General features: G+C 44.4%; 1 protein-coding gene across 2 annotated transcripts in view; it reads right to left on the bottom strand.

Annotated features, from left to right (window-relative positions):
* Window positions 1-5,815: 5,815 nt before the first annotated feature.
* Rcan2 (regulator of calcineurin 2) overlaps window positions 5,816-24,531 on the bottom strand; it is a 233,312-nt gene continuing 214,596 nt past the window's right edge. For both annotated transcript variants that reach the window (XM_005359806.3, XM_005359807.3), the window contains one exon: window positions 5,816-8,314. In XM_005359806.3, the coding sequence (XP_005359863.1) occupies window positions 8,154-8,314 (161 nt within the window). In that variant the 3' untranslated portion in view covers window positions 5,816-8,153. The remainder of the gene's footprint in view (window positions 8,315-24,531) is intronic.

Raw genomic sequence — 24,531 nt, 5'->3', positions numbered from 1 at the left:
ATGGGCACAAAATAAGTCTTAAATAAGTGCTCATTGATCAAAAGAATGACAGTCACTCTCTTATACTTTGAGCTTGGGGAATCTGTGAGAACAGGCCATGTAAGAATCTGTGAGAACATTCTTTTTTCTTTTTCTTTTCTTTTCTTTTATTTTTTGAATTTTCTAGACAGGGTTTCTCCCTAGCTTTTGGTTCCTGTCCTGGAACTAGCTCTTGTAGACCAGGCTGGCCTCTAACACATTATTTTTTCAATAAAAAGTATATGGTTTTCAAAAAGTCCCTTTTTATTTTCACCAGAATTTTAAACACCATTGAGGTTCCACATCATCTGATGTATTCATATCTTTTATCCATCAAAGGTTTATTAAGAGTCGGGGGATAACTCAGTCAGTAAAATTATTGTACTGCGAGCCATGGGGAACCCATGGAATCCCATCGCTGAGAAAGGCAAGACCCATGGAGCTTTCTGACAAGCTAGCCTTGCCCGGGACAGTGAAGAAGCCCTGCACAGACAAAGAAGAGTGTGATCGAGAAGACTCTGAGTTCTCAAGCAATCCCAGGCATCGACATTTTGGAAGGAAGAAAAAACCTTAGAGTCGCTGACTGCATGTGACTAATTAAATTCCCGTTTGGTCTCACTCTTATACTAATTGACTAAGAAGAAAGTTCAAAGCCCACAATGACAGGAATGAGAAGGTAGCAAGAATGTGTGTGTAGCAAAAGAGACAAAGAAGATGTAGCCACTTCACAGGTTAGGAAAAGCGAGGTCTAAGCACACTTGTTTATTCAGTATATGTAATAAGTGGCATTTGGAGTCCTAGATCAAGCTTCCTGTCCCCTTCGCACCTGCTAAGATGACCCAAGCACAGTTGTGAGCAGGCAGGGAAGAGACTACTGCAGACACATAGCATCCTGGAGGGACACCCTCCCGTCTGTGAGTTCCCGAAGCAATGCGCACCAGACCTGGAGCCTCCAGATAAAAGTCAGGGTGACTGTCTTGTGTACATAGGAGAACACTGGGTTACAGCCCGTAGACATGCCTATGTGAGCATGAAAGACCATCTATCATATAGAATGTTCAGTGTCATGTCTTAGCTTAGAAAATCTCACAAGTACTCATGTTCCCTCTGAGGTTTAACAGTGTAGATGTTGTGGCTGTTGATCCTTGGAAGAGAGCACTCGGCCTGCAGGATAGAGTGAGCTGGCTGTGGCTGGTCCTCTGAATTTATAGCAGCTCTGCAATGGGATGCTGGAGAGATCCAATTTCAACTTGTAGACACCTATGGCATTGTCTAGCATATAGGTTGGGGGTTTAACTCATGGTAGACTACTTGCCAGCACCGCAAGGATGTTCTCTACCGTCGTTGGTCCATTTTAGGGATGTGAGGACAACGCTGGATAGAGAAGACTGTACAACTATTGAGAGCTCAAAGTGATGGAGGGTAAACGGGTGTGGTGGTGCACGCCTTTAATCCCAGCACTTGGAAGGTAAAGGCAGGTGGATCTCTGTGAGTCTGAGGCTAGCGTGATCTACATAGTGAGTTCTAAGTCAGACAGGAATATGTAGACATAGATTCTTTCACACACACACATACACACACACACACACACACACACACACACACACAAAAGGTGTTGGATAGTAGGTATTGAAGATAAACTAGGCTAGCTTCCCCAAGATACAGCTTCTGAGAGTGAGCCGTGTATGTAGGAGGAAGACTGGGGAGTCATTATGTCTGCACCCATGAGAGACTGAAAGAAATGAGTGTAGGCAGAGAGAGGGCTTGAACTGAGATGCCAAGGCCCCAGTCAGTCCTAGGGTAGCTCTGGAAATGGGGTGGCCCAGGGCGAGGTCTTCTTACCCCCTGCTGACCCAACATTGCAGATAGCCCATCCCTGAGGAGGGAGTGTAACCCGAGATGGGGAATTCCTTCCAGCCTAGTTAGGCCTGTGGCCACTCAGTGGGAAGCCCTGAGCTGCACTTAGGAGCAGGAATGTCTCTCCTGGGAAGCAGGAAGTAGGATTCATACACAGCACCCACTCCAGTCCATCGGATGACTCTCAGGGTCTGGAATTTGGGAACTTTAGAGAGGCGACTATTCATCACACTTTAAGAATAAAAACCATTTTACAGCCAAATGCAGACCACTTGGAAACTCCCACTATCTCACACCTAGTCACGATGCCCCATGGTTCTGCCTAAGCCTAAATCTTGAGAGTTAATCCTTTAATAAGAGTGGAAAGTCATGCAAAGAGCCGAGGAGCTGGCTATGAAACTTCATAGTCAAACATTTCAGCTGGTTCACCCGATTCCGAGTTCTCTGTTTTCTGCCACCTAACAGCAATGTCCAGGAACTCCACCACCCACGCACTCTCTTTGAAAAGAACAGGTTAATGGGCCTGAGAGAAAACATTTTGCTTAAAAGTTTCCCTCACTCTGATTGCATACACTGAAGAGGAGAGTCTGCCAAGTGTTCAGTGATGCCTTGCACAGTGGCTTTTGGCAAGGACACTCTGTACTCCCAGCTAAATGAGTGTTTTCCTGTGTAACTGACTTATCTCCTTTATAACCTGTTCTCTTCCCTCCCCAAGCCCATTTTGCACCAAGGCCTTCTACGTGACTTGAGGAGGGGAAAGAAACATCTCTGCTTTTCTAAAGCCATGACAGGAAGTTGCCTCTCAACAGCGGATGCTGAGAATTCATTCAGTCCTCAATCCTTGAGCAGGCAATGGGTCCAGCCCCCATATCACAGAGTGTCTATATGTTTAGAACTCTGGCTTTGGCATGAAACATCTCCTATCTGTGATAGGATTCATCTGATGAATGGAATCATATAATCTCCCTGATGGAAACTCTTCTAATTGTGATGAAGATGGATTCCAAGATGCTCTAACTTAGTCTACAGATCCTGGATCCCGTTCCCCCCCTCCCATCTCATGTGGGGACATGCTTAACTTCTATCCTGTGTGACAGCCATGCTGAAACCATTCTTGAAGTTATGATAAGCCTTACTGAATTCATGGCCTTTATTCTGCCTCCCACAATGTTCCTCTCTGGGCACTTCCATGGCTTTTTCTTGTTGACTTATGAGTTGTGATAATTAGTGTTGCCAGCTTGAGAGAATCTAGACTCACCTAGGAGAGCAGCCTCCAGGTACACATATGAGGGTCTTTTAGCCTCTGCTATACCCAAGCTTAGGTTAACTGAGAAGGGGTTCAAACTAAACATGGACAACACCATTCCCGAAAGCTTGGGTCCTGGACTGGATAGAAAAGAGAAAGCTAGCTGAACACAGCTATCTTCTGCTCTCTGCTTCTTGCTGCTGGTGCAACATGACTGGTCGCCCCCAGATCCCGCTGCTGTGATCCCCCTGCAGCGATAAACTGCAGCCTTGGGCTGTGAACCCACAGAAACCCTTCCTTGCTAAGAGTCTTTTGTTGGGGTATTTTTTAACAGGAAGGAAATGAAGGCACATGCCTTCACAGTCTTGCCGCCATGGCCCTCCGCTCTGAGTTTCTGTTCTCACAGTGAGGTGTTTGTGTTTTTCACTGTACTGCCTGGTCAGAATTTGGGGCATGTGTTGTGTCATTCCCAAACAAGATTCAATTCTTTGAAATGAAGGGGACAGAAAGTCCTCATTCACCACTGAAAATCGAGCATTAGAGAGTATAAGTGTTGCTTGGGTGAATGGTGTCTCTGTGCTTACGTTTCTGGACTTCCTATTTAAAAAAATACTCTTGGTTTTAAATGGCTATTTGTACATGAGATGACCTGGGGACACTTTCAGTGTGAAGACCTCCTCAGCCCCCTTCTACAGCTAGTGGCTCCTCCCTTCTCATTCTCATGATGGTTTTATTTTGATGGAAGCTAGCTTTCTTGGTATATCACTTCTTTCTTTTTTTTCTTTTGTTTTTGTTTTTAGAGATATGGTTTTTCTGTAGCTTTAGTGCCTGTTCTGGAACTAGCTCTTGTAGACCAGGCGGGACTTGAACTCATAGAGATTCAACTACCCCTGCTTCCTGAGTACTGGGATTAAAGGCATGCGCCACCACCACCCGGCTGGTATATCACTTGTTAAAGAACTTCTATGTATGGACTTTCAAATGAAGACATATAATGTATACAGCCCCTGGACAGCTCCCACATGTCCCTATTCCATCAACACCCTCCCAAAGGCAACCCTGATCATAATTCATATATATATTTCTAAACATATTTCTTTGGATGTGTATGATGTGGATGTAGTTTTCTGTGAGAGTGTGCTCTTGTCCATGAACCACACTTCTGGATGTTAGAGGACTTTTGCTGACTTTCATCTTATTTTTGAGGTGGGATCTCTCTTGTTATCACTGCGCTGTGTACTACAGTCTAACTATTCTGGAAGCTTCTAGGCAATTCTCCTACACCCACCATCACAGTGCCCAGGTTGTGCTTGGGTTCTAGGATCCAAATCTAGGTTTTCACTGTGTGTTTTTGCCTGCTGAGCTGTTTTCCTGGCCCTTTGCCATGATTCTCAACTCTCTAACTGGACCAATATGTCTCTTCTGTCATGATACACACACAGGCCCAACAGTAACTTTGAAATGCATTTATGCAGTTACACGCGTTGTTTTTTATGTATGCATTCTGCAGTTGAAGGACATTTGAGCTGCATCCTGTTACTGGTGCCTGGTTCCTCTGCTCTGGGCACCATTGTAAACATTTTTTAAATTGATGTGAGCACTTTCCTCTATGTGTTTCAGAGCGGAAGAGCTCCAGACAGACATGCGCGTGGGCTAGTAGCTGCTGCACAATGTTCCCAGATGAGAGCTGTCTTCTCTGCTCTGTAGCCTGACCAGCGCTCCCTACTCTTACCTGGTGTGTTTACCTGTCGGGTTTGTCCTTGACTGACAAACAGTGAGCACCTGTTGCGGTTTAGGGGTCATTCCGTTAGTTAAGGCATGCACGCAGCTGAGACACATTGCCCCACGTGGGTGAGTCATCCATGAGAAAGCTTTGTCCGCTTTGTCCTCCTAGCTTTCAGAGCAGTGGTCCTCAGTCTGTGGATCAGGACCCCTCCCCCAACAAAAGACCACTGGAAAACATGGATATCTATGTTATGATTCATAACAGTGGAAGATCACAATTATGGAGTAGCAATGAAAATAATTTTAAGGTTGGGGGCCACCACAACATGAGGAACTGTATTAAAGGGTCGCGGCAGTGGGAAGGTTGAGAGCCACCGCTCTAGAGCTTGGCCCTGAGCTAACTAACTCCATGGGTATCAACTATGCTCTCCCAGTATGGAATTTTTGTTTTGATTTTCCTCGTATTTGTGTTACTTGGTGGATGGAAGCTCGACTTAAATGGCAACTAGTAAGTCAATCTTTTAGATTTAGTATTCTTCTAGTAATCTTTTAGATTTAGTATTCTTTTATCATGTTTAAGGTTTCTCTTTTAGGTGGGGGCTTTCTTTCAGGTGTTTTTAAAGAGCATAGCGGGAAGATATTAATTGCTCTTAGCACATTCGAAAAATGGCTCTGGGAATCAATACGGCTGAACTCGACAGTAAAACAATCTTTTCAGCGCCCTTATCGGAACCGAACCCATCTTGCCAGGTCTGGATCAAATAACTCCTCCTCCAAGAGATGGCGGTTACCCAGCTTCCTTCCCAGTTTATTCCGGAAGATTGCCACTGGGGTTAGTGACACACATTGGTAACCTCTTAGGAAACCTTTAAGGTAGGTGGCACTTCTCCTCGGCCCCGACTCCCACCCCCACCTCAGGTACATGCAACTCAGGCAGGCAACTCAGAAATGACACCACACAGCCATTCATTCACCAGATATATTTGAACTCTAAGCTCTTTGAGCTGTACACGTGCACAAATGATTCAGTTGGTGGGAACCTTCCCCTTCCCCTCCATTGAAAACGTTTCGAACTTAAAAGAGTGCCCAAGAGGTTTGCATAATGTGCGTCATGGAAGTGTTTAGGCGATTGCGACTTTCACAGTGCCGGGAGATCCCACAGCTTTCCCGTTTCTCCCGGGGAAAGCTAACCCTTCCCCGCTCCCACGCTCAACCTAGCAAGAGAATCCCTTGGTGTGCAGCAGGTTAACATCTACACATGGCAAATACAGTTTGCTAAGACCTCGTTCATTGAGAACGCCTGCACAACATAGTCACGTCAACTTTTGCTAAACTGGAAACTTCCGCTACCACTATTTGGAAACACAAATTATTTCCAAGGCTTTCACGCATTTAGAATCCCCCCCGCCCCCAGAACCTACATCCTGAATATTAATGTGGATTGGAAAGTCAACCCTAGGCGGTTAGCTGACTTGTAATCAATCCATCTGCACAGCTGAGTCCAATGTTTCCGCCACTAGAGGGCACCATCTCTCCGCTATTTTAGTCTTTCCGTTGGTTAATGAAAAACCAAAACCCCTCCACAACAAAGAAAGTCAAATCATTTGCTTATTGTACTCTCCTGGGACCTGATTTTGAAGAGGAGACTTATTTTTCCGCATGGAAACTCGGGATTCCACAAGCAACGCTGTCCTCAGTCTCAACCGTACTGCACTGTGTCCAGTACTATATTGCTATATTCACAGTAGAGCGGACTTTAATTTTCTGAGTGAGCAGTCTAGGTTTGAAGTCTCTGTCGAAACTAGCATACACCTTAGTCAAAAAACCACAATCATCCCTCCATCGGGTGGCTGTGTTAGTGTTCTTGTGTGTTTTTTCTGAGGCTTAGGCCATGAAAGTACTAGCCCGTTCTGTGGTTCATTGTATTTGCATCCAGAATTACTTGTTAATGAACAGGAATTGATGAGTCTTGACACATGGAGCGGACAGTATGGTTCTGTAGGTGTATCCTCTGTAATGCACTTTGGGCTAGAGAAATACAAAAGTCACACGTAACAAAAACAAAGAACTTTGGAGCACACGGCTCTGACTGAGTGGGGCCGCCATCCTTTTATCCATCATCCTCTTGTGTTCTGAGATGCTCAGCTGTGTCTACGCTCTCGGGTGTTAGCATCATCCAAGCTGCCTATAGCAGACACTTGGATCTTTGTTTAAAAACGGATGATCTTGACAACAAAGAGGTTGGCTAGCCGGTTATATATTGACACGAGACATTGCTGTATCCTTTTACAACTCCGCGTTAACCGTAAGAGTGTGTTATAGGATCAGATTATCTACAATAGCATCAGAATGCATTCAGAAGCAACGCAGGTATGATGTCGTTAAGCAGCTAATGGTCGAACAATCACTAAATCAAAAACATCCAGATCTTAACCGCACAGCCCAAACATCTGTACAAATATACAAAGGCGGGGGGGGGGTCAGTCATTCAGGCACCGTGAGACTTTTATAATAAATAGGTTTGTCTGAAATCGGTCTCTGTGACCTGGACAAGCCTCCCCAGTGACACTGGGGAGTGCTATATGGTAGTGGGGTTCAGAATCTACTGAGGAATATCTTTGGGGCCAAGCTCAATTTTGCCTTCAGACAGAGCTATATATGATGTATTGACTCAAACTGAAAATGATTCCCAGGCTTGTTGAGCTGGATGGTGCTGGGGACACTCCTTGTCTATACAGGACACGGCTGGGATTCCGTGCGGTGGGGTGTACCCTCAAGTCATCAAAATAAATGCTGGTGACCGTGCATGTCCTGGGAATGTCGGGATGCAGAGGACTGGGTGAGACCAGATAGGGGATCCCATGCAGTCAAAATCAAGTTTACTTATGGTCCTATATAAGTGGCCAGGGAAAAAAACCACAACACCACACACACACACTCACACACACACACTCACACTCACACACAGACCACACGACTGGAGCGGCTCACAAACAACATAATTGCTATTTGTTACTGATGTCAATGGCTTGGATCAACATGAGAGAACAGAGATATAGGCTGTACTGATTGTTTAATAAGAAAATACTACCTTTTTTCTATAACTTTCTAAGTAATAGATTATAGTTAATGGGTGTGAGTCGATTGGGAGGCATGTCACCTTTTCCTAGCCCTTTTGTCCGAGAGGCTTAATTACAAGGAAGGACTCGCAAACAACCAAACACCCAGGGACTTAAAGGCAATTCATGTTTCGGACAAACAACAGGGGAAGCATGATGAGAGGAGATGCGTGTCATCATGGACGTGCTCAGTTGGACATGGAGGGCGGCAGGCCGGGACGCCGGGTTTGGATGATTTTTGGCTTTGGGGAAGTCTTTGGATCCTCTTCTTCCTCCATGTCGCTGTCACACACATGCACCACGACACTTGGTGTGGACTCAGTCCCCGCGTGCAGTTCGTACTTCTCTCCTGAAAAGCAAGACATCAGGTGAGGAAGAGGGGAGGATTCTTTTGGGTTGGTTGCTGGGGTTTGTTTTTTGATGTTGTTGTTATTTGTTTGCTTTGCTTTGTTGTTGTTTCTGAGACGGGGTCTCATATAGCCAGATAGCCCTAGCTGTCCTGGAACTCACTCTGTAGACCATGCTGGCCTCAGATTCACAGAGATCAGCATGACTTGGCCTCCTGAGCGCTGGGATGAAAGACATGCACTACCATACCCAGGCAAGGGAAGGATTCATTCCTAAAAGCTGTCTTGGCCAGGTTTGCAAAGGAAGTAGGGCGGACATTTTTAGGTGTGTTGGAAAGCCTGTGATCTGGCCGTGGATGGAATGAGGGCCTATCAGTCACTGTGTCCTGTCTATCATCTATCAAATACCCAGCTGCCATCTGTCCACTATTAGCCATCCAACACCGAATAAGCCACTTAACCTTTCTCGGTCACAGCAAGCTTGACTGTAAATTTCAAAATGGTACTTCCATTTTGTCAGAGTGTGAGGACTAAATGCATTTGGCAATACAATACTTTGGCTCTTCGGTATGCTCCAAAGGCTTGGCTTGCAGTGCTCTTGGTAATGGTATGAGTTGGAGCCTCACAGAAAGAGTTGATGGAACCCCTGGCTTCTCCTGCCTCTTTCTTTTTGGTTCTTGACCTCCAAGAGGTGAGTCAGCCTTCTCCACCATGACTCCCTCCTTAGGAACTGTGCTCCACAGGGCCAGAAGTTCTGAAACCACAAGTTAAAGCTAATTTTGTGGACTGATTAGTTCAGGAGCTTTGTCACAGTGATGAGGAGCTGGGTAACAGCCAGTTAGTCATATCTGTTACTGTTTGATCCCCGGTCATGCTGCTAAGAGCTGAGTAATCTTGAGTCAGACACTTTTCGGAGAAGCTAGTCTTTAAATTCTCCTCCAGACACATAATACTCACAACCACAACTGCTCCGAGGTACAGTAAGAATAGAACATTGCTTGTCCAGAGTCTGCAGTGGTTACTAGCAGACCATCATTAAGGTCCTAACTCCAAGAGTCTCATTGTGTGTGTGTGTGTGTGTGTGTGTGTGTGTGTGTGTGTGTGTGTATTGGAGGTATGTGGGCACACAGATGCATATGTGTGGGTGAACATGTGAAGCCATAGGACAGTCTTAAATGCTATTCCTCAGGTAGATCTACCTTTTGCTATTGTTGCTGCTGTGGCTGCGTTGAAATGGGGTCTCTCATTGGCATGGCTTAGTTGGCCAGCAAGCCCTAGCCCCTGCAGTTCCTTGTTTGTAAATGGCCAGCCAATTGTATGTGGGTTCTGAGAATTGACTTGGGTCCTCATGCTTATCAAGTGTTGTAGGCATGTTAGCAACTGAGCCATCTTTCCAGTCCCTGTTTTACAATCAAATCACTCCCAAATCTATCTTTACTTCACCTCAGCAGGTGTTTCCTGAGCATCTCTCATGGTTCTCCCCATTGCTGTCAAACAATATTTGTGCCTTAACAGCATAGAATCAACAAAACCTTCAGGTACGAGAGCAAGAGGAGGTGAGTCTACGCTGTAACTTCACAACTGTTAATATCTCCACCTTCCCTTGAGACCTCACCCCTTCCTTCCCATCCTTCATGACTTCAGACAATAGTACCTCCCAGACTTGGTTACTGGCTCCCCAAGTCTCACTAGATCAAGTCCTGATGTCCTTGAACTGGTCCAGGAGATTCTACGTCATCACTCACTAGTCTTCCCCCACAAACTCACCCCTTGTGCCTTGTCAGAGTGACTTACATGCTACCTCCCAATCATGGCCATGCTCTTTCACCTGCCCTAGTAGCAGAGTGACCGACTTAGCTGCTACCTCCTGAACATGAAGCTCACATTCCTCCGCCACCTTGCTGGCTGCAATACTCAGTAATGTCTCACCTCCCTCTGACACCTCCTGAAACGTGCCCTCCATCCATCACGGAATACCAACCCATTCAGGAATCTTGCCTGCTGTCCTAGGTCTGCATGGAAAGAGCCTCTACTTGATGACTAGAGCAAGTCCTGTCTGTCCCCATGACAGGGTGCAGGGTGTCAGTCATTTGTGCCACTGTGCACATGACAGTAAGCAGCAATCATGGAACAGAAAGCGTGCAAGGATGCTGACACCGAAGATGAGGTCCCTGATGATGCAGGAGGTACCAAAGCTCTCCCGAGTGGTGCTGAGGAGGAAGGCCATACTCCTCAGTCATTGTTATTTGTTGAACTGTCTCCCTCAAAGGCATCCAAGTCCTAACCTCTAGTTCCTGTGACCACATTTTTACAGATGATAATGTTAAAATGATGTCGCTGTGTCCACAGCCTTACAAAAAAAGGAGAAGTTTGGGGAGACATGGAAACTCACACAGAGACTACCGTGTGGAGAATGGATCTCTGATGTCCAAAGCCAAGGAATGACCCGAAGCTAGGGAGGAGCCAAGAATGGGCCCTTCTCTAGCATCTTGGTCCTGTGCAAACCTTGATCTCAGAGCCTCCAGAGATGTCTGTCAACAAATCTGCCTGCAAAAGTCATTTGCTTTGTGGTGTTCCACAGCCTAGAAACCAAGTGGAGCCACTCTTTGCTTTTTATTGGGTCTGAAAAGTTTTATTCTTTTTAAAATTTGCATGTATGTGTTTGTATGCATGTTTGCGTGTTTTGGTGGGAGCAGGTGAGGAGGTCAGAGGTCAACTTTGGGCATTAGTCCTTGCTTAGTTGGCATCCAGGAGGGTCTATTTGCTGTTAGGTATACCAGGCTAGCTGGGCCATACCTGCTTGTTATGCCCTGTTTTTAGCTTCCATCTTGACATAGGAACACTGGGACTATGGACACATATCAGGGCTTTCTGTGGGCTGGAGGGATCCAAGCTCAGGTCCTTACACTTGCATGGACAGTACTTCACTCACTGAACTGTTTCCTCAGCCTGAGGGTCAGGGAACTCTTTACCAGACACTGGCCATCAGCATCCCACTGTGTCAGCAGGAACTTTCTCAAGTCATGACGATGGATGGTCAGGAAAACAGAGGATTATGACCCTGAGAGCTGTGGAAGCTAAAGGGCTATAAGCAGGTAGAACCACTGTTCTGCAGTGCATGAAGACTCGGAGTCAGATGTGCTGAGATTGCAGGAAGATAGGACTGCATCCAGTATTACATCCCCATCTGAGTCAGCTGATGTGGATGAGTAGCATGATGCCTCTCTTTGGCGTTGCTGCTATGTAGTGAGCTGGGATGGAGAACAAGCATTAACCAAGCAAGGGTTTAACCCCCTTTGAAATCACTGTAGGCTTGTTGTTGTGGTCCTTTTCATGATGGGTAAAATGAATTGTAATGAAAGGGGTTTCTCACGATGAGAGTAAGCAATGTAAGACAAAAGAAAATCAAAGCTCTAAGGTAGAAGTTGTTTGGGTACTGCTAAGGTGGGGAGGGGGCTCTTGAAACCAGCTTTATCTGAGGGGTTCAGGAGCTGGGTCAGGGCAGCTTAGTGGCATCTCTGGGCACTGCTGGTTCTTAGATAATAAATGCACACCAGCAGGGGGCAGCAACGCTGCTGGTTCTGATCTAGTGGAGGTGTGTGTGTGTGTGTGTGTGTGTGTGTGTGTGTGTATGTGCACATGCGCATGTGCACCTCATAGCCCCATGTATTTCTTGGTATTCTTCAAGAGAGACAGAAGCAAGTGATTCCTGAACCCTCCAATGAGACAAAAGTTTTTTTTAGCAGAAAGGATTTCTTTTGGGTTGTCACACTACAAAAAGCCCATACAAGGAACCCCTAAGAACCACGGTGGTCCTGTGTGCTGCTCTGCTTCTTGAGAGTGCAGCGGTGGAGCGCGTGTGTGCATGCATGTGCATGTGTGTATGTGTTTGTGTGAGACCACAGAAAGGATCTGCAATATCCGTGTGAACGTGAAGGTTGTGGTGCCTAAGCTGATGTGGCAGACAGCGGTGGGTGATGCAGGCCAGCATGAACACAGACCCTTTCCTCATTTTTGGCAAGAAAGTTACCCTTGCTGGAAACAAGATGACTTTCTGTAACCCAGGATGGCCTTGAACTCGCTATGTAACCCAGGGTGGTCTTAAACTTACCATACAACCTAGGCTGGCCTGGAACTCACTATGTAACCCAGGCTAGCTTGGAACTCACTGTGAAACCCAGGCTAGCCTGGAACTCACTACGTAACCCAGGCTGGCCTGGAACTCACTGTGTAACTCAGGCTGACCTGGAACTCACTATGTAACCCAGGCTGGCCTTGAACTCACTACATAACCCAGGGTGGTCTTGAACTCACTATGTAACCCAGGCCTTAAACTTGTGATCCTTCTGTCCCAGTCTCTGAAGTGCTGGTATTTCTAGAATACTCTACCATGAATGAGAATACTTTTCCTTTTGTCCCTTTCCTCTATTTTCCCTTTTCCCTCCCTCTCTCCTTCCTTCCTCCCAATCTTCCTTACACCTTCCCTTTCCTTCTTCTATCTTTTGCATGTCCTTCCCCTATTCCGCCTCTCTCTTCTTCCCTTTCTCTCCTCCTTTGCTCCCCCCTCAATTGCAATGAAACACACTGAGCAAAACTAGCTTTTATCACATCTTCTCCCTGCCTTGGTTAAGATAAGGACCGCTCCTTCCAGGCCCTCCTCCTTGTGCCGTGCTGGCACCTCTGGAGTGGAGGAAGTGGGGCCCCTAATGGGACGGTAGCAGTGGGTTGTAGTGATGTAGCCTCTGAGTGTGGGGTACAGTGCATCTTCAGTTACGTTTATCAAATCAGACTGCACTATGCAAGCGATGCATTCTGGCTGTGGTTCCGCTAAGGCTGACATCTCATTGTGCTATTTTGGGAAAGTTTGCTACTATCAAAATCCCGCAAAGCTTAACATCTGCTGACTGCCTACGAAATAAAAGAAATGGCTTTGGCCTTACTGGATTGAATTTTTCTTTTTTTGGCTTCTCTTCCCCTTTGGGCTTCAGTTAATTCTTCCACTGTGAGGGTTGACGTCAATGCTGTCACCATGCAAAGGGAACAACTGGGCTTAGCTGGGGACAAAGTGCATGTCAAGCTTTATCTGCCCAGGGTGGGGACAATCTTACCGTGGTAGAGTGAGGACAGGACATTCAGACCAGTTTCTTTGATGGGACAAGGAAAGCATTCATCTGTCCCATACGCCTTCCTTTGTCTGCATTAGCTCGTCCTGTCCCCTTTGTGCAGAAAGGAGGCCGGGACCAAAAGCAATCAAAACTGCACCAGCGAGGGTTTTCCCTTGACCTCTGCTGAGACATAAAAAACAATCTACTGTGGGCAAGACTCAAATGTCCACTCAGGCCACGGACACTGACCAAGGCTTGCCTGCTATTCAAATTAGATTCCAAATTCTGTCCTCTCCCTTCTTGAGCAGGTGGAGCCAGGTTGGTGACAATGTCCCAGTTCCTACATTTGAAGGAAAGGACTGTGTTGCAGGCAAGATGCTTCCAGTCACTGGTAAGCAAGTCCTCTAGGGATGCTGTGTCTTCCAGTCTAAATGACACAGGAAGCCCCCATCATACCACCTTTGACTCTGGGCAGCGACCGAGCCCCTCCACTGGTTATAGAGTTTGTAAACACTGGTTTCTTGTAGAGGCACGTGGGCCTGGAGATGGTGCAGAGCTGCACGCGTATGTATTAAAGCAAGGTCAAGAAGACTGTGTAGATTTTAATATGTAGAAAGGAAAAATCCTTTCCAGCAAGGGGAAAAAGAAACCTTCCTGAGACTTCAGGCTTTGGGGACTAGTCCTCGTCGTGTGTCATGAAGGGGAATAGATAGAATCCCTGCCCCAGGGGCTTTTAAATATAGCAAAGTCTAACAGTGTAGGAGTCTTGTTCCGCTACACCTTCTGCTCTTCTGGAGGATTTCTCCTCCTGAGCACTGATCCCCTTGTAGGAGGAGTGTATTTCCAGGCTGGTCTCACCCTGGTCGACTATTCTATAAAGCACCCACTCCTTTCCTTGCTCACATGTTAGATATAACATGGACTCTGTCTTTGCCTTGTCTCTGTTTCCTTTCTACTGCATGTGTGTGTGTGTGTACATGCTTGCGTGTGTGCGTGTGTCCTCAAGCCTCAAGCCAGTCCTCCAGGCTTCTAAGTGAAAATCCTTAAGTGGGGCACCTGTCCCATCAACCACCACAAGTGGACAGTCCCAGGGTCTTCCTCAACACGACTCTGTAGCATTTCCACACGTGTTCCTGCCAACCTCTGCGAGGCAAAGACCCCAGCAGGGATGCACTTCCCACCACCTGGAGCACTTCCTGTTGCTTTTCTCACCACAGCAACTAAATCTTCCTAAAACAGATGGGGATGCTGCCTTGTCACATGCTAATAATGTGACTCAGAGGAAGTTGTATAGCAGTTCCGAGACTCATCAGTGCCAGGGGATTTAGTGCCTATGTTCCTTGGATGAAGTGCAGTAAATTCATGCCGACTGTATAAAGCTCTCCCAAGACGCCCGGTATTAATTACTTGGGAGAATGTAACTGTGGCCAGTGTTGCTCAAATAATCTCTGGTTTCCAGTATGATGAACTAATCATATAGCATTTAAACAAATCAAGCAGTGAAGCAACCGCGAAGGGTTTTGACTCAGTGGTTCTCAAAGAAACCTAAAAGGCAAAGCCCAGGCTGGGTCCCGAAGACGAGTGTGTAGCTGTGCATCATGAAACCTGGTCCTGAAGACAGACCCATTCTTTCCCCCCCGTCAACACTTTCCATTTTCTGAATTGTCACTGGTAAATCTTTCTCCTCTCTCTCTCCCTATCTACACCTCTATGTCTAAGGGACAGAAAACTGCACGTTGTTATTTTAATGAGATCTTGGATTTTTTTTTTGAGGTGGTCAGAAACACTCAATTCTAATACTTAAATGTATTATCTTTTGTGTTATCCATAATTATCCCATTCAAGTGATAGTTGCATACTGTGTGTGTGAGAGTGTGAGTGTGTGTGTGTATGATGTGTGTGTGTTGTTTTTCCATCATTCCCTTTGTTATTGTCTTAATATAGAGTCTCTCATGGAACCAGAAGCTAGGCAGCTTCAGAAAAGCTAGCCAGTCACCAAGCTCGCAAGATCTGCCCATCTCTACCTTCTCGGTACTGACCCAGTTACAGTTGGAGATTTGAGCTGAATTCCTCATGCTTTAAGAGCAAGGGCTCTTACCCACTGAGCCATCTCTCTAGCCCCTCTGGTGATATTTTGTTCTCCACATTACTGACGTCAGAATGTGGACTGAGTGGATATCTACTAGTTAATGCTCAATAAATACACGATCGATTTACAGAGGCCACTGAGCTGTTAATAATTACCCGTGTAAAGTCCAGTATACACCTGAGGCATCTGGGAACCACTGTAGTAGGATAGAAGACCAACAAACTCCTGTGGCATCCAACATGGACCTCAAATATCCATGTAGGGCCTGAAAGAGCAGTCTCTTGGGCAGGTTTGACTCTTTTAAAAGGCTCTTCTGTATAGCTGAGCACTTAAGTAGCCTGCACTGGGTACAAACTCCTGCTTTATGAATACATAGAAAATTCCCAGAGTTGGGTTGGGGGATATGGTTCCTGGTCCTGGGCAGTACCCATCAACATGAAATTCAGCTCTCAGGAAACGGAGAAGGACAGAGCCAAAAATAAGTATGCCATAAGCTAAGCAGAGCCACACTGAGGTTAAAGCCTAGCAGTTTAAGGTTTGGCCTACACAGTCAGAGGAGGCTGCAGATACACACATACACACATGCACGCACACGCACACGCACACGCACACGCACACACACACACACACACACGGTCTAGGGTAACAAAACTTCTGAATAGGTGAACTGGTTACAGTGTGTTTTAAAAAAGTACTTAGGTACTACATAAAGAAAAATAAACTGGGTATAGACAGTCATAGAAAAAGTAAATAGTTTAATAATAATAATAGTAAAGTCTTTAAAGAAAGAGTAAAGTAATTTAGCAAGAATAAGCCACATAAGGATGGAAAATACACAAGCATCTGAATCCTGTATATTACTTTGTTGACTCTGAACTTTTAAAATGCTAATATACAAAAACAACAGCTGCTGAGAGACACTGGAGTATGAAAACTAAATTAAACCAACCTGTAGATTTTAAGAGTGTCTTAACTTCAAAATGGAAGTCAGAAAAATACATTGTGTTGGGGAGAGGTTGTGCCTTTGTTTCCACAGGAAACAAAAAGTTATGGTTCTCTTCAAAATTAATAAAGATCAGATTTAATTGGGGAAGACCTCCTAAGGATATTGGCTTGAGACATGAGGTAAAAAGCCAAGAAAGACCTCAGTACAGGTGATGTATATGCCGATCCCTCAACAAGGGAACAGCTCTGAGACTGGATGAAATATGATAAATCTGTTGGCTACAGAATCTACATGACTTATTATTATATGCCATCTTTTCATATGACATGGATAGAGGTTTGGTTATATGGTCCAAATATCTTGTAAGCTCACAGATGCCTTTTGCTTGCTCAAACATAGAATAAAAAAATAATCTTTAGCTGACTTGTACATACTGTACATTTCATATTTGTGTTAATGCTGATATGTATGTTGCCTTTAAAAGTTTATGTGTTTTCAGAAAAAAAAGGATCAACTCTAATGAAGACAAGGAGTCCAGGTGATCCAGCATCTTAGAATGCCTCTGTTACAGTTTCCTTAAAACTATGCATCTAGAGCAACAGCAAAGCTTCTCGTTGAGATGGTCTATACTCACAAACTATCCAGCCAAGACTTCAGAGAAGTTCTACACTTTCACATCACACAGAGACTAAATAAAAACTAATACAAATAGCTCTCGCAGGACTTGATCATTATCTCAATTTTCTCATGGTCCCATAAATATGTCATTGCCTCCAAACAATAGGAAACAATCTAGAGAAGACTACTCTATTCCCAACAAGTGGGGTAGGTGTTTTTTGATCATTCTGTGGGTTATGCATGTCTGTCATTATTTAGGGGGTTAGTTACAAGTTATTATTGGTCATGGTCAGGAAAAAAGCTGAAGAAAGGAAATTAGATTCAGGGATCTCTTTCAGAAAGAGAAAGGGGGGATATACTATAGAAACGATGGGATAAAAGGGTGAATTGAGTCTACTTTTAAATAACCACCAGTCTTAAATAGTTTATATTGGTATGGATTTTTATATATTGATGCAAATTTAAGGTTATTTTTGCTATACTGTATATATGCTTCTATTGTTGTTTAAGGTATTGTACAGTCTATTTAAAAATATAATATAAACTTCTAGTCCCTAAAGGCTTTATTACAAACTGTTTAGGATAATTAAGAAATGTAGGTTAATAGTCAACCAAACTTGTAATGATGTAGGTATGTTCTCAATATTAAACAGACATATATTTTAGATATATAGGAGGCCTTCAAATGCTTCAGAGACCTACAGAATAAGGCATCTAAAATTTTTTAATAACATAAGGCTTTTCATGACAGGTCCATGACAGGTTCTGACAGCATCCATTTTCTTTGAAAAGATGATGCACATTGAAAAGCCTCCATGTGAAGTTTGTTTTTATTTGTGCCAAAGTTAGCCACTGGGAAAAGAAACTACCCTTGCCTTGACTTCTGATAGTATCCTGTTCAAATTGGACAAGCAGGACACAAAAAGAAGACAACTGCCAAACATTAAGACAAGGTAGGGCAGTCCTTCAAAATTCTTGCTTCACAGAAAAGTCTTCCAGATACTCTAGGCCTAGAGATCAAAGATGGATACTCCAACATTCTAGAGAACCTTGGGGTTATTGTTCAGGCAGCCAGATGTCTCTGCCATTTCTTAGTTTTGGAAGTTGCTTGATCTGCACTTCCTATTTAATCAGTAATATTATATCCTTCTTGGGTTTCTGACAGAGTTGAAGATAAGATAGTTATAGTACAGTTTGTCTTATCAAATTCAGTAAAGAGACTCACAAAAGAGTTATAAAGTGTATAAGGTTAAGAGATGTAAAAGCTAAAATTCTTATCCAAGAAAATGGTTTGAGGTCTAAAAAGATATTTTTTTTGGATGAAAATAAAAGTTATGATTAAAAATGGTTTAGGTATAAAGCTTGAACTCACTAATATAGGATAGATAACACAGTACTGTCTCTGAAATTGCCAAATATATATGGACTAAACATTGTGAATATATTTCTTACTTGGAAACGTTCTTATTGTATATAATTTTCCTCTGGTAGAGTTAAAACCTTTCCTTTTTATTTAGACAAAAGGGGCAAATGTTGGTGGATGTTTGTACACTGTGTGAAGGTGTATTGTTGTGATTGGTGTAATAAAAAGCTGAATAATCAATAGCTAAGTAGGAGCTATAGGTGGAACTTCTGGGTAGAGAGAGAAAGAAGATTAATTTAGGTGCTAAGGGGAAGTGAGACACATGGAGGAAGCAGGATAGCCAATATGGAGATAAGGTAAAAAGCCAGGAGACAAAACAAAGATTAATATAAATGGGTGATTTAAGTTATAAGAGCTACTGGGATAAGCCTAAGCTAAAGATGAGCTTTCATAATTAATAACAAGTCTATGTGTCATTATTTGGTAGATGGCTGATGGGACAGCTAGTTTATCCTGGTTAAAGAATGGTGCATGTTCTCTGACCCCCTCTGGTACTCTTCCAGTATTTGAAGCAGCCCTGGGGTTCTTTAGAAAAGATGATGATGATTGATGATAATGATGGTGATGATGATGATGATGATGATGATGATGATGATGATGATAGAGGAAGAAGAGGAGACGCCAAATGATCAACAGTATCTTGCTTCTCCTCTCATTCTGAGAACATCTGGGTCTCCTCCTTGATCAGTGCTGACTCCCTTTGGGTTGTACCCAAAGCTTCCTGTAAGTCGTGTGTATTCTCACACCTGTGCCTGGGTCCCTTCCTACTGAATCTGTGGTCACAGACCCACCCATGAATGTTTCTCTACAGTGTGACTTTTGTTCCAGCTTTCTCACTCTTGCTGAAACCCTGTTTAGAGCAGGAATCTGCTTCGCTTACTGTAGCTCACAGAAAGCTGGCTTCCTCCTTAAACTCAGTAATAGCTCTGCTATTGAGCACTTACTCCATTCCAGACCAGGGCTGAGTCTCTGTGTAAGCCACTTTTAAAGACTAATACTTACAATACAGCGTTGTGACATCATGACGAATGGGGCAGGAGGATAAAGAACTTGCTTCAGGTCATAGAGAACACAGAAGATAAAATCTAGAGTCAAACTCATACCTTGAGTTTTTGCCATTATCTCAAAGCAAGAGGAGGGTCTAACTTCATGGTAGATAACTCTTTATAGCTGAAAGAGACTAGGCACTCTGAGGAGAGGGCACTGAGCACTTAAAGGTCACAGTTATTGAGGAGCTGCCTATTTATAAGGTTTAAAATGTCTTTTTAAACATTCATGCATTTATTTTGTGTATATATGTAGATGTGCATGCATCGGAGGACAGCTTCCAGAGGTCAGTTCTCTCCTTTCACCATGGACCTGGGGATTGAACTCGGGTCATCGGGCTTGGTAGCAAAGGCTTCTATTTGCTGAGCCATCTCACTGTCTGATTCACAAGATAACGCAAGAGTAGGGAAAGAACACACTTTTAAGGAATGGTTGGGAGGACAGGAATTACAGAAGCATTTCAGAGAATTCCAGTTGTTTCTACAGGGTTTCTCTGATTCCTTGATGTTTACACAAGTTTATGTTTAATGTTGGTTAGCCCTGGAGAAGAGAAGAGTGCTCCAGTTCAGGCTGGGTACCACTGTGTCACCGTTACTGTGCAACGGTGAAAGGACCAAGTGGTGCCGAGTGACTTCCCAGCAGAGGTAGGTATAATAGCAACTTGTGATAGGAAACCGCCACTCACCTAGATGGCGAGCATTCTCCCTGCCTGTCCCATTTCTGAAGATGGTGAAAGAACAAAAAGAAGAAGAATTCCCAGGGAATTTATCACAGGAGCTGTCTACCTCTTCCAGAGGGTTCTCCTTCATGCTGAATCGTGGTGGCCATTCATCTTAGGTCCCTCCCGAGACCCATAGGACCCAGGGAACTTCACAGGACGTATCCATGGACTGAGGGCCCAATTTTATGGTACAAAGATGGAGGAGGAAGTGCAGATGGAATAAGTCTAGGAGGGTTTTATGTTGCCACTCGCAGGACTGAAGATAACACCCAGGGAGCATGTGGAGAAGAAAGGGCTCCTTTACATGTGTAGCCCTTCAGGGTAAACTCCTGGAGAGGACACAGAAGCTGATGGACACCTGTTGGAGGGTGAGCGCTGCAGATTCCCTGTGTGTGGAGCCATGGTCGGAGACCATGCTGACTGGAAACGGGGGAGCTGGCTGCTGCGGGTGCGGTTCATGCCTTTGATCATAGTATAGCCATCTTGAAATGTGCAGAGAATCTTCACGTCACACACCCCAAATATAGGTGCTCATATATATTTGAGAAAGAATATGTCCTTTCCACTGAATCAGAGCTTGGAATAGATATGTCTTCCTTGTGAGTTACATTAATTAGTGGCAGATACTTTCCACTTGAGGGAAACGGGGTGCTAAGCAGCCACCACAGCAGAGATTCTTTACTATGACATGTTTTGATAGAGTAGAATTTGGGGGGGGGGGAATCTAAATATAGCCGACATGGGCAACTTGAAACTGAAGTACCATTTAAAACCCTCCTCTGCAGTTAACTAAAATTGATCTTGCTAAGCAGAGCTAAAAATAGCAGGAGGGGAGAAGGAAATAGACAATGTTTTCCTCTCTCCCTGCAGGCATTCTCAGTGGCAATGAGCATGACCTTCTGCGCCCTCCTGAGAGCAAAACACAGGGCTGGCAATTGGCATCTGCTCAGACCCTCCTCCTGTTTAGCTGGGTGGCAGGCCCTCTCTTCGCCATTTCTGTCCACTGTTTTTGTTGGGTTTGTGACTTTATTTTCCCTCTCTTTCCTACTACATTATGAAAAGAACAGAACCCTGTACTGCTTCTCAAATTGGTAATAGCAGATATCATAAAACACACAGAAATGGATAGTGTTAGCTCATTAACTCACTTCCAGGTCAGAACCCATGTTACTGCCTCTGGATCAGAAGCACAGAAAGCCCTCATTTCATAGGGACTGTAAAGACCCCATGAACAAAGAAGAAGGGAGAAAATTCTGTGCTACAGGCCCCCCAAAAACCTGGGGTATGTGCAGTGGACGGTAGCTGATTGAGAAACTTAAAAGCTATCAAAGTGCAGAGAGTCAATGTCTGTGGCGTGCTTAGCCACAAGGGATATCTATCCATCCCCCCTTTCCCAGAATTTGGGGATCATTGGGGGCAAGGAGGTAGAAAGATTGTAAGAGTAAGAGGTGGGAAGGATGGAGTGACAGGTGTCTTCTGGATAGTACTCCACCTCTGCCCTCATAAGCTCACAGGAGCTGTAGCTGACTTCACAGGACCAAGCCAGGCAACATTAGAGAAAGGAGAGGAAAGAAGCTCAGGGACACCCAGCCACGACGAGGAGGCTATGAATTGTTGGCCTCTGGGGTGGTGAGACTCTGTTTCCTTTAAGGGTCTGGGCAGAGTTATGAAGAGGAGTGGGGGTGATTATGATCAGAATACTTTGTATGAAATTCTTGAAGAATTAATAAAAATATTATATTAAAAATAACCTGGAACTCAGGAATTGAGTTATAATTTGTCCCTGAAATGACACTGTGAAAGGATTAAAGAAATGAACTTAATGAAATCATTTCTAATGGTGATGCTGGAAGTCCTTTTGTTACTGCAAACATTAATTAACTGCTATCTGACTCCGTCTGGCTAGAGCCACAGAAACAGCAATTTGCTGCTGAAGACACCATCTCTAGGCAGCCTAATATCTGAGGTATCGATTTATTTATTCATTCAGCTATCTGATATTTATTGAGTATCCACTATGTGCCAGGTACGACTGGGAGCTGAGAATACCAATGTTAATAAAGCATAAACATTCCTTTTTCAAAGTCAGGGAAGAGTCAACATTGAACAACAGGGAATGTCCACAAAGAGAAGTGAGTATGTGTGCAAGGAAAACAACTACTGTCTGTCTATCTGTCTATCTGTCTATCTCTCTATCATATCTCTCTATCATATCTATCTATCTATCTATCTATCTATCTATCTATCTATCTATCTATCTATCATCTATCTATCTATCATCTGTATCTATCTATCTATCTATCTATCTATCTATCTATCTATCTATCTATCTATCTATCTATCTATCATCTGTATCTATCTATCTATCTATCTATCTATCTATCTATCTATCTATCTATCTATCTATCTATCTATCTATCTATCAATCATCTATCTATCATCTATCTATCTATCTATCTATCTATCTATCTATCTATCTATCTATCTACTCTGCTGTGACACCTTGTTGGGGGATAGGACAGACATGTAGGTAAGGGGAAGATATAGGTAATGTGTAGTCTTGATCCCTCTATGTTGTGCCTGAGATAGCCTGTGCTATAGCACAGTTACACATTGGATCAGTGCAGCAGTGTTGGGAAGGGTTTGGGTGATGAAGACTGAGCACCAATGAATGGACTAATGCTGGTCTCATTTCCATGAGACTTAGATCAGTTACCACAGTGTGGGTTGTTACACAACATGTCCCAAACTCATAGCCTCTTTGGGTTTGTTTTTGTTTTAAAGACAGGGTCTCACTTTATAGATATGAAAGAATATAGGCCAGGAACTTGCTCTGTAGACTAGGCTGGCTCAAACTCAGAGAGATCCTCCTGTCTCTGTCTCCCAAAGCCTGGGAATAAAGAATAGCTCTCCCACACCTGGCTGCCTGCGTCATCTGGGTGACACCTGAACTGAGCAGATGCTGACATTAGGTCCTTGGACTTCCTAGCTTCCAGAATCACTAGCGGAAACAAACCTCTTTCTTTCTATAAATCATTGAGTCTTGGGTGTTCTGTTTCAGCAACAGAGAAGTGATATTCATGGCCTCTAATATGACCTCTATGATATTTTCGGCTTCATTATTGGATACAAGTCATTTATCCACATGGGATGTGGAAGCAAAGAGAAACGGCCTCAAACTACTGGCAAGGAATGCAGACAATAATGCCCCAAAAATCCATCCAAGTGGCAGATGTTCCAAGGACAATACCAGTTTGTCCTTGTAGAGGAGGAAACCCTGGATACTGGCAACCTTGGCATTTGCTATTGCATATGGCCATGAATGGGCCCATCGTTGTGCACACTGGGTCAGGCTTTCTGGAAGGCTGGCATGGTGTTGAAGATCACCACCAGCTCAGGGTTAGAACAGAAGTTACCCAGTGCTCTCAAGTACAACAGGCCTAAAGTTGGTGATACTCCATAACAGAAGAGAATCTGGCCAAGGGGTGGAGCTTCACTGCCCGGAATCAGAAGAGGCTCGGAAACCATCCAGCTGCACCACCCTGGGGAAGCCCATCTGTTTTCCCACAGTTCCGTCCTGTAGTCTGTGACATGGGGTGACATTAGCTCCAGGGAACTTGCAAAATGGGATGAGGTACATTTATGTGAGGCAGGAAGGTGAAGGTCATAGGTTACCCTGCGTTTGAATGCTGTCAATTGCTTTTGCTCATCTCTCACAAGAATCATCCTCCTTTCCTGACGGTCTGAGGCATTTCCTCCCAACCTCCTCTGTGGCAGGTTCCGTAAGTATCCCTACCAGGGCCCAATCCCTGCTCCCAGTGTCCCTTCTTGCTGTCTTTTAGGTCACACTTGTCCTTGAGAATCACCTCTAGGCCCTGGACTGTGAACCAGTAAAGGTGACGGAGTCTGGCCCTTACCCCTCTGTACCACTCTCTGTTGGCACTGACTCCAAATAAAAGTTCACATCCCTGATAAAAACAAAAGTGACTAGAATTTCTAGAACTTCACTGGATTATCAGACCCAAGTAGGTGGAGCACAGAGCAATTGAGCTGCGATCTCAGTACATTTCATACCAAGGGGCAGCTTCGGTAAAGAGGAAAGACCAGGATGGAATATGCTCAACGCTTGCCGTGTAAACATGAGCGCCTGATCTCCAAGACACATGTGGGCATGGTGGTGCACGTGTGTAATCTCAGTGCTGGGGAGGTAGAGACAGATGGATCTCCAAAACTCACTGGTCAGTCAGCTTAGTTACTTGGTGAGCTCCAG

The sequence above is a fragment of the Microtus ochrogaster genome, linkage group LG2 (assembly GCF_000317375.1).
Source record: "Microtus ochrogaster isolate Prairie Vole_2 linkage group LG2, MicOch1.0, whole genome shotgun sequence".
Classification (NCBI taxonomy): Eukaryota; Metazoa; Chordata; class Mammalia; order Rodentia; family Cricetidae; genus Microtus; species Microtus ochrogaster.
This window is presented reverse-complemented; position numbering and strand designations above follow the sequence as displayed.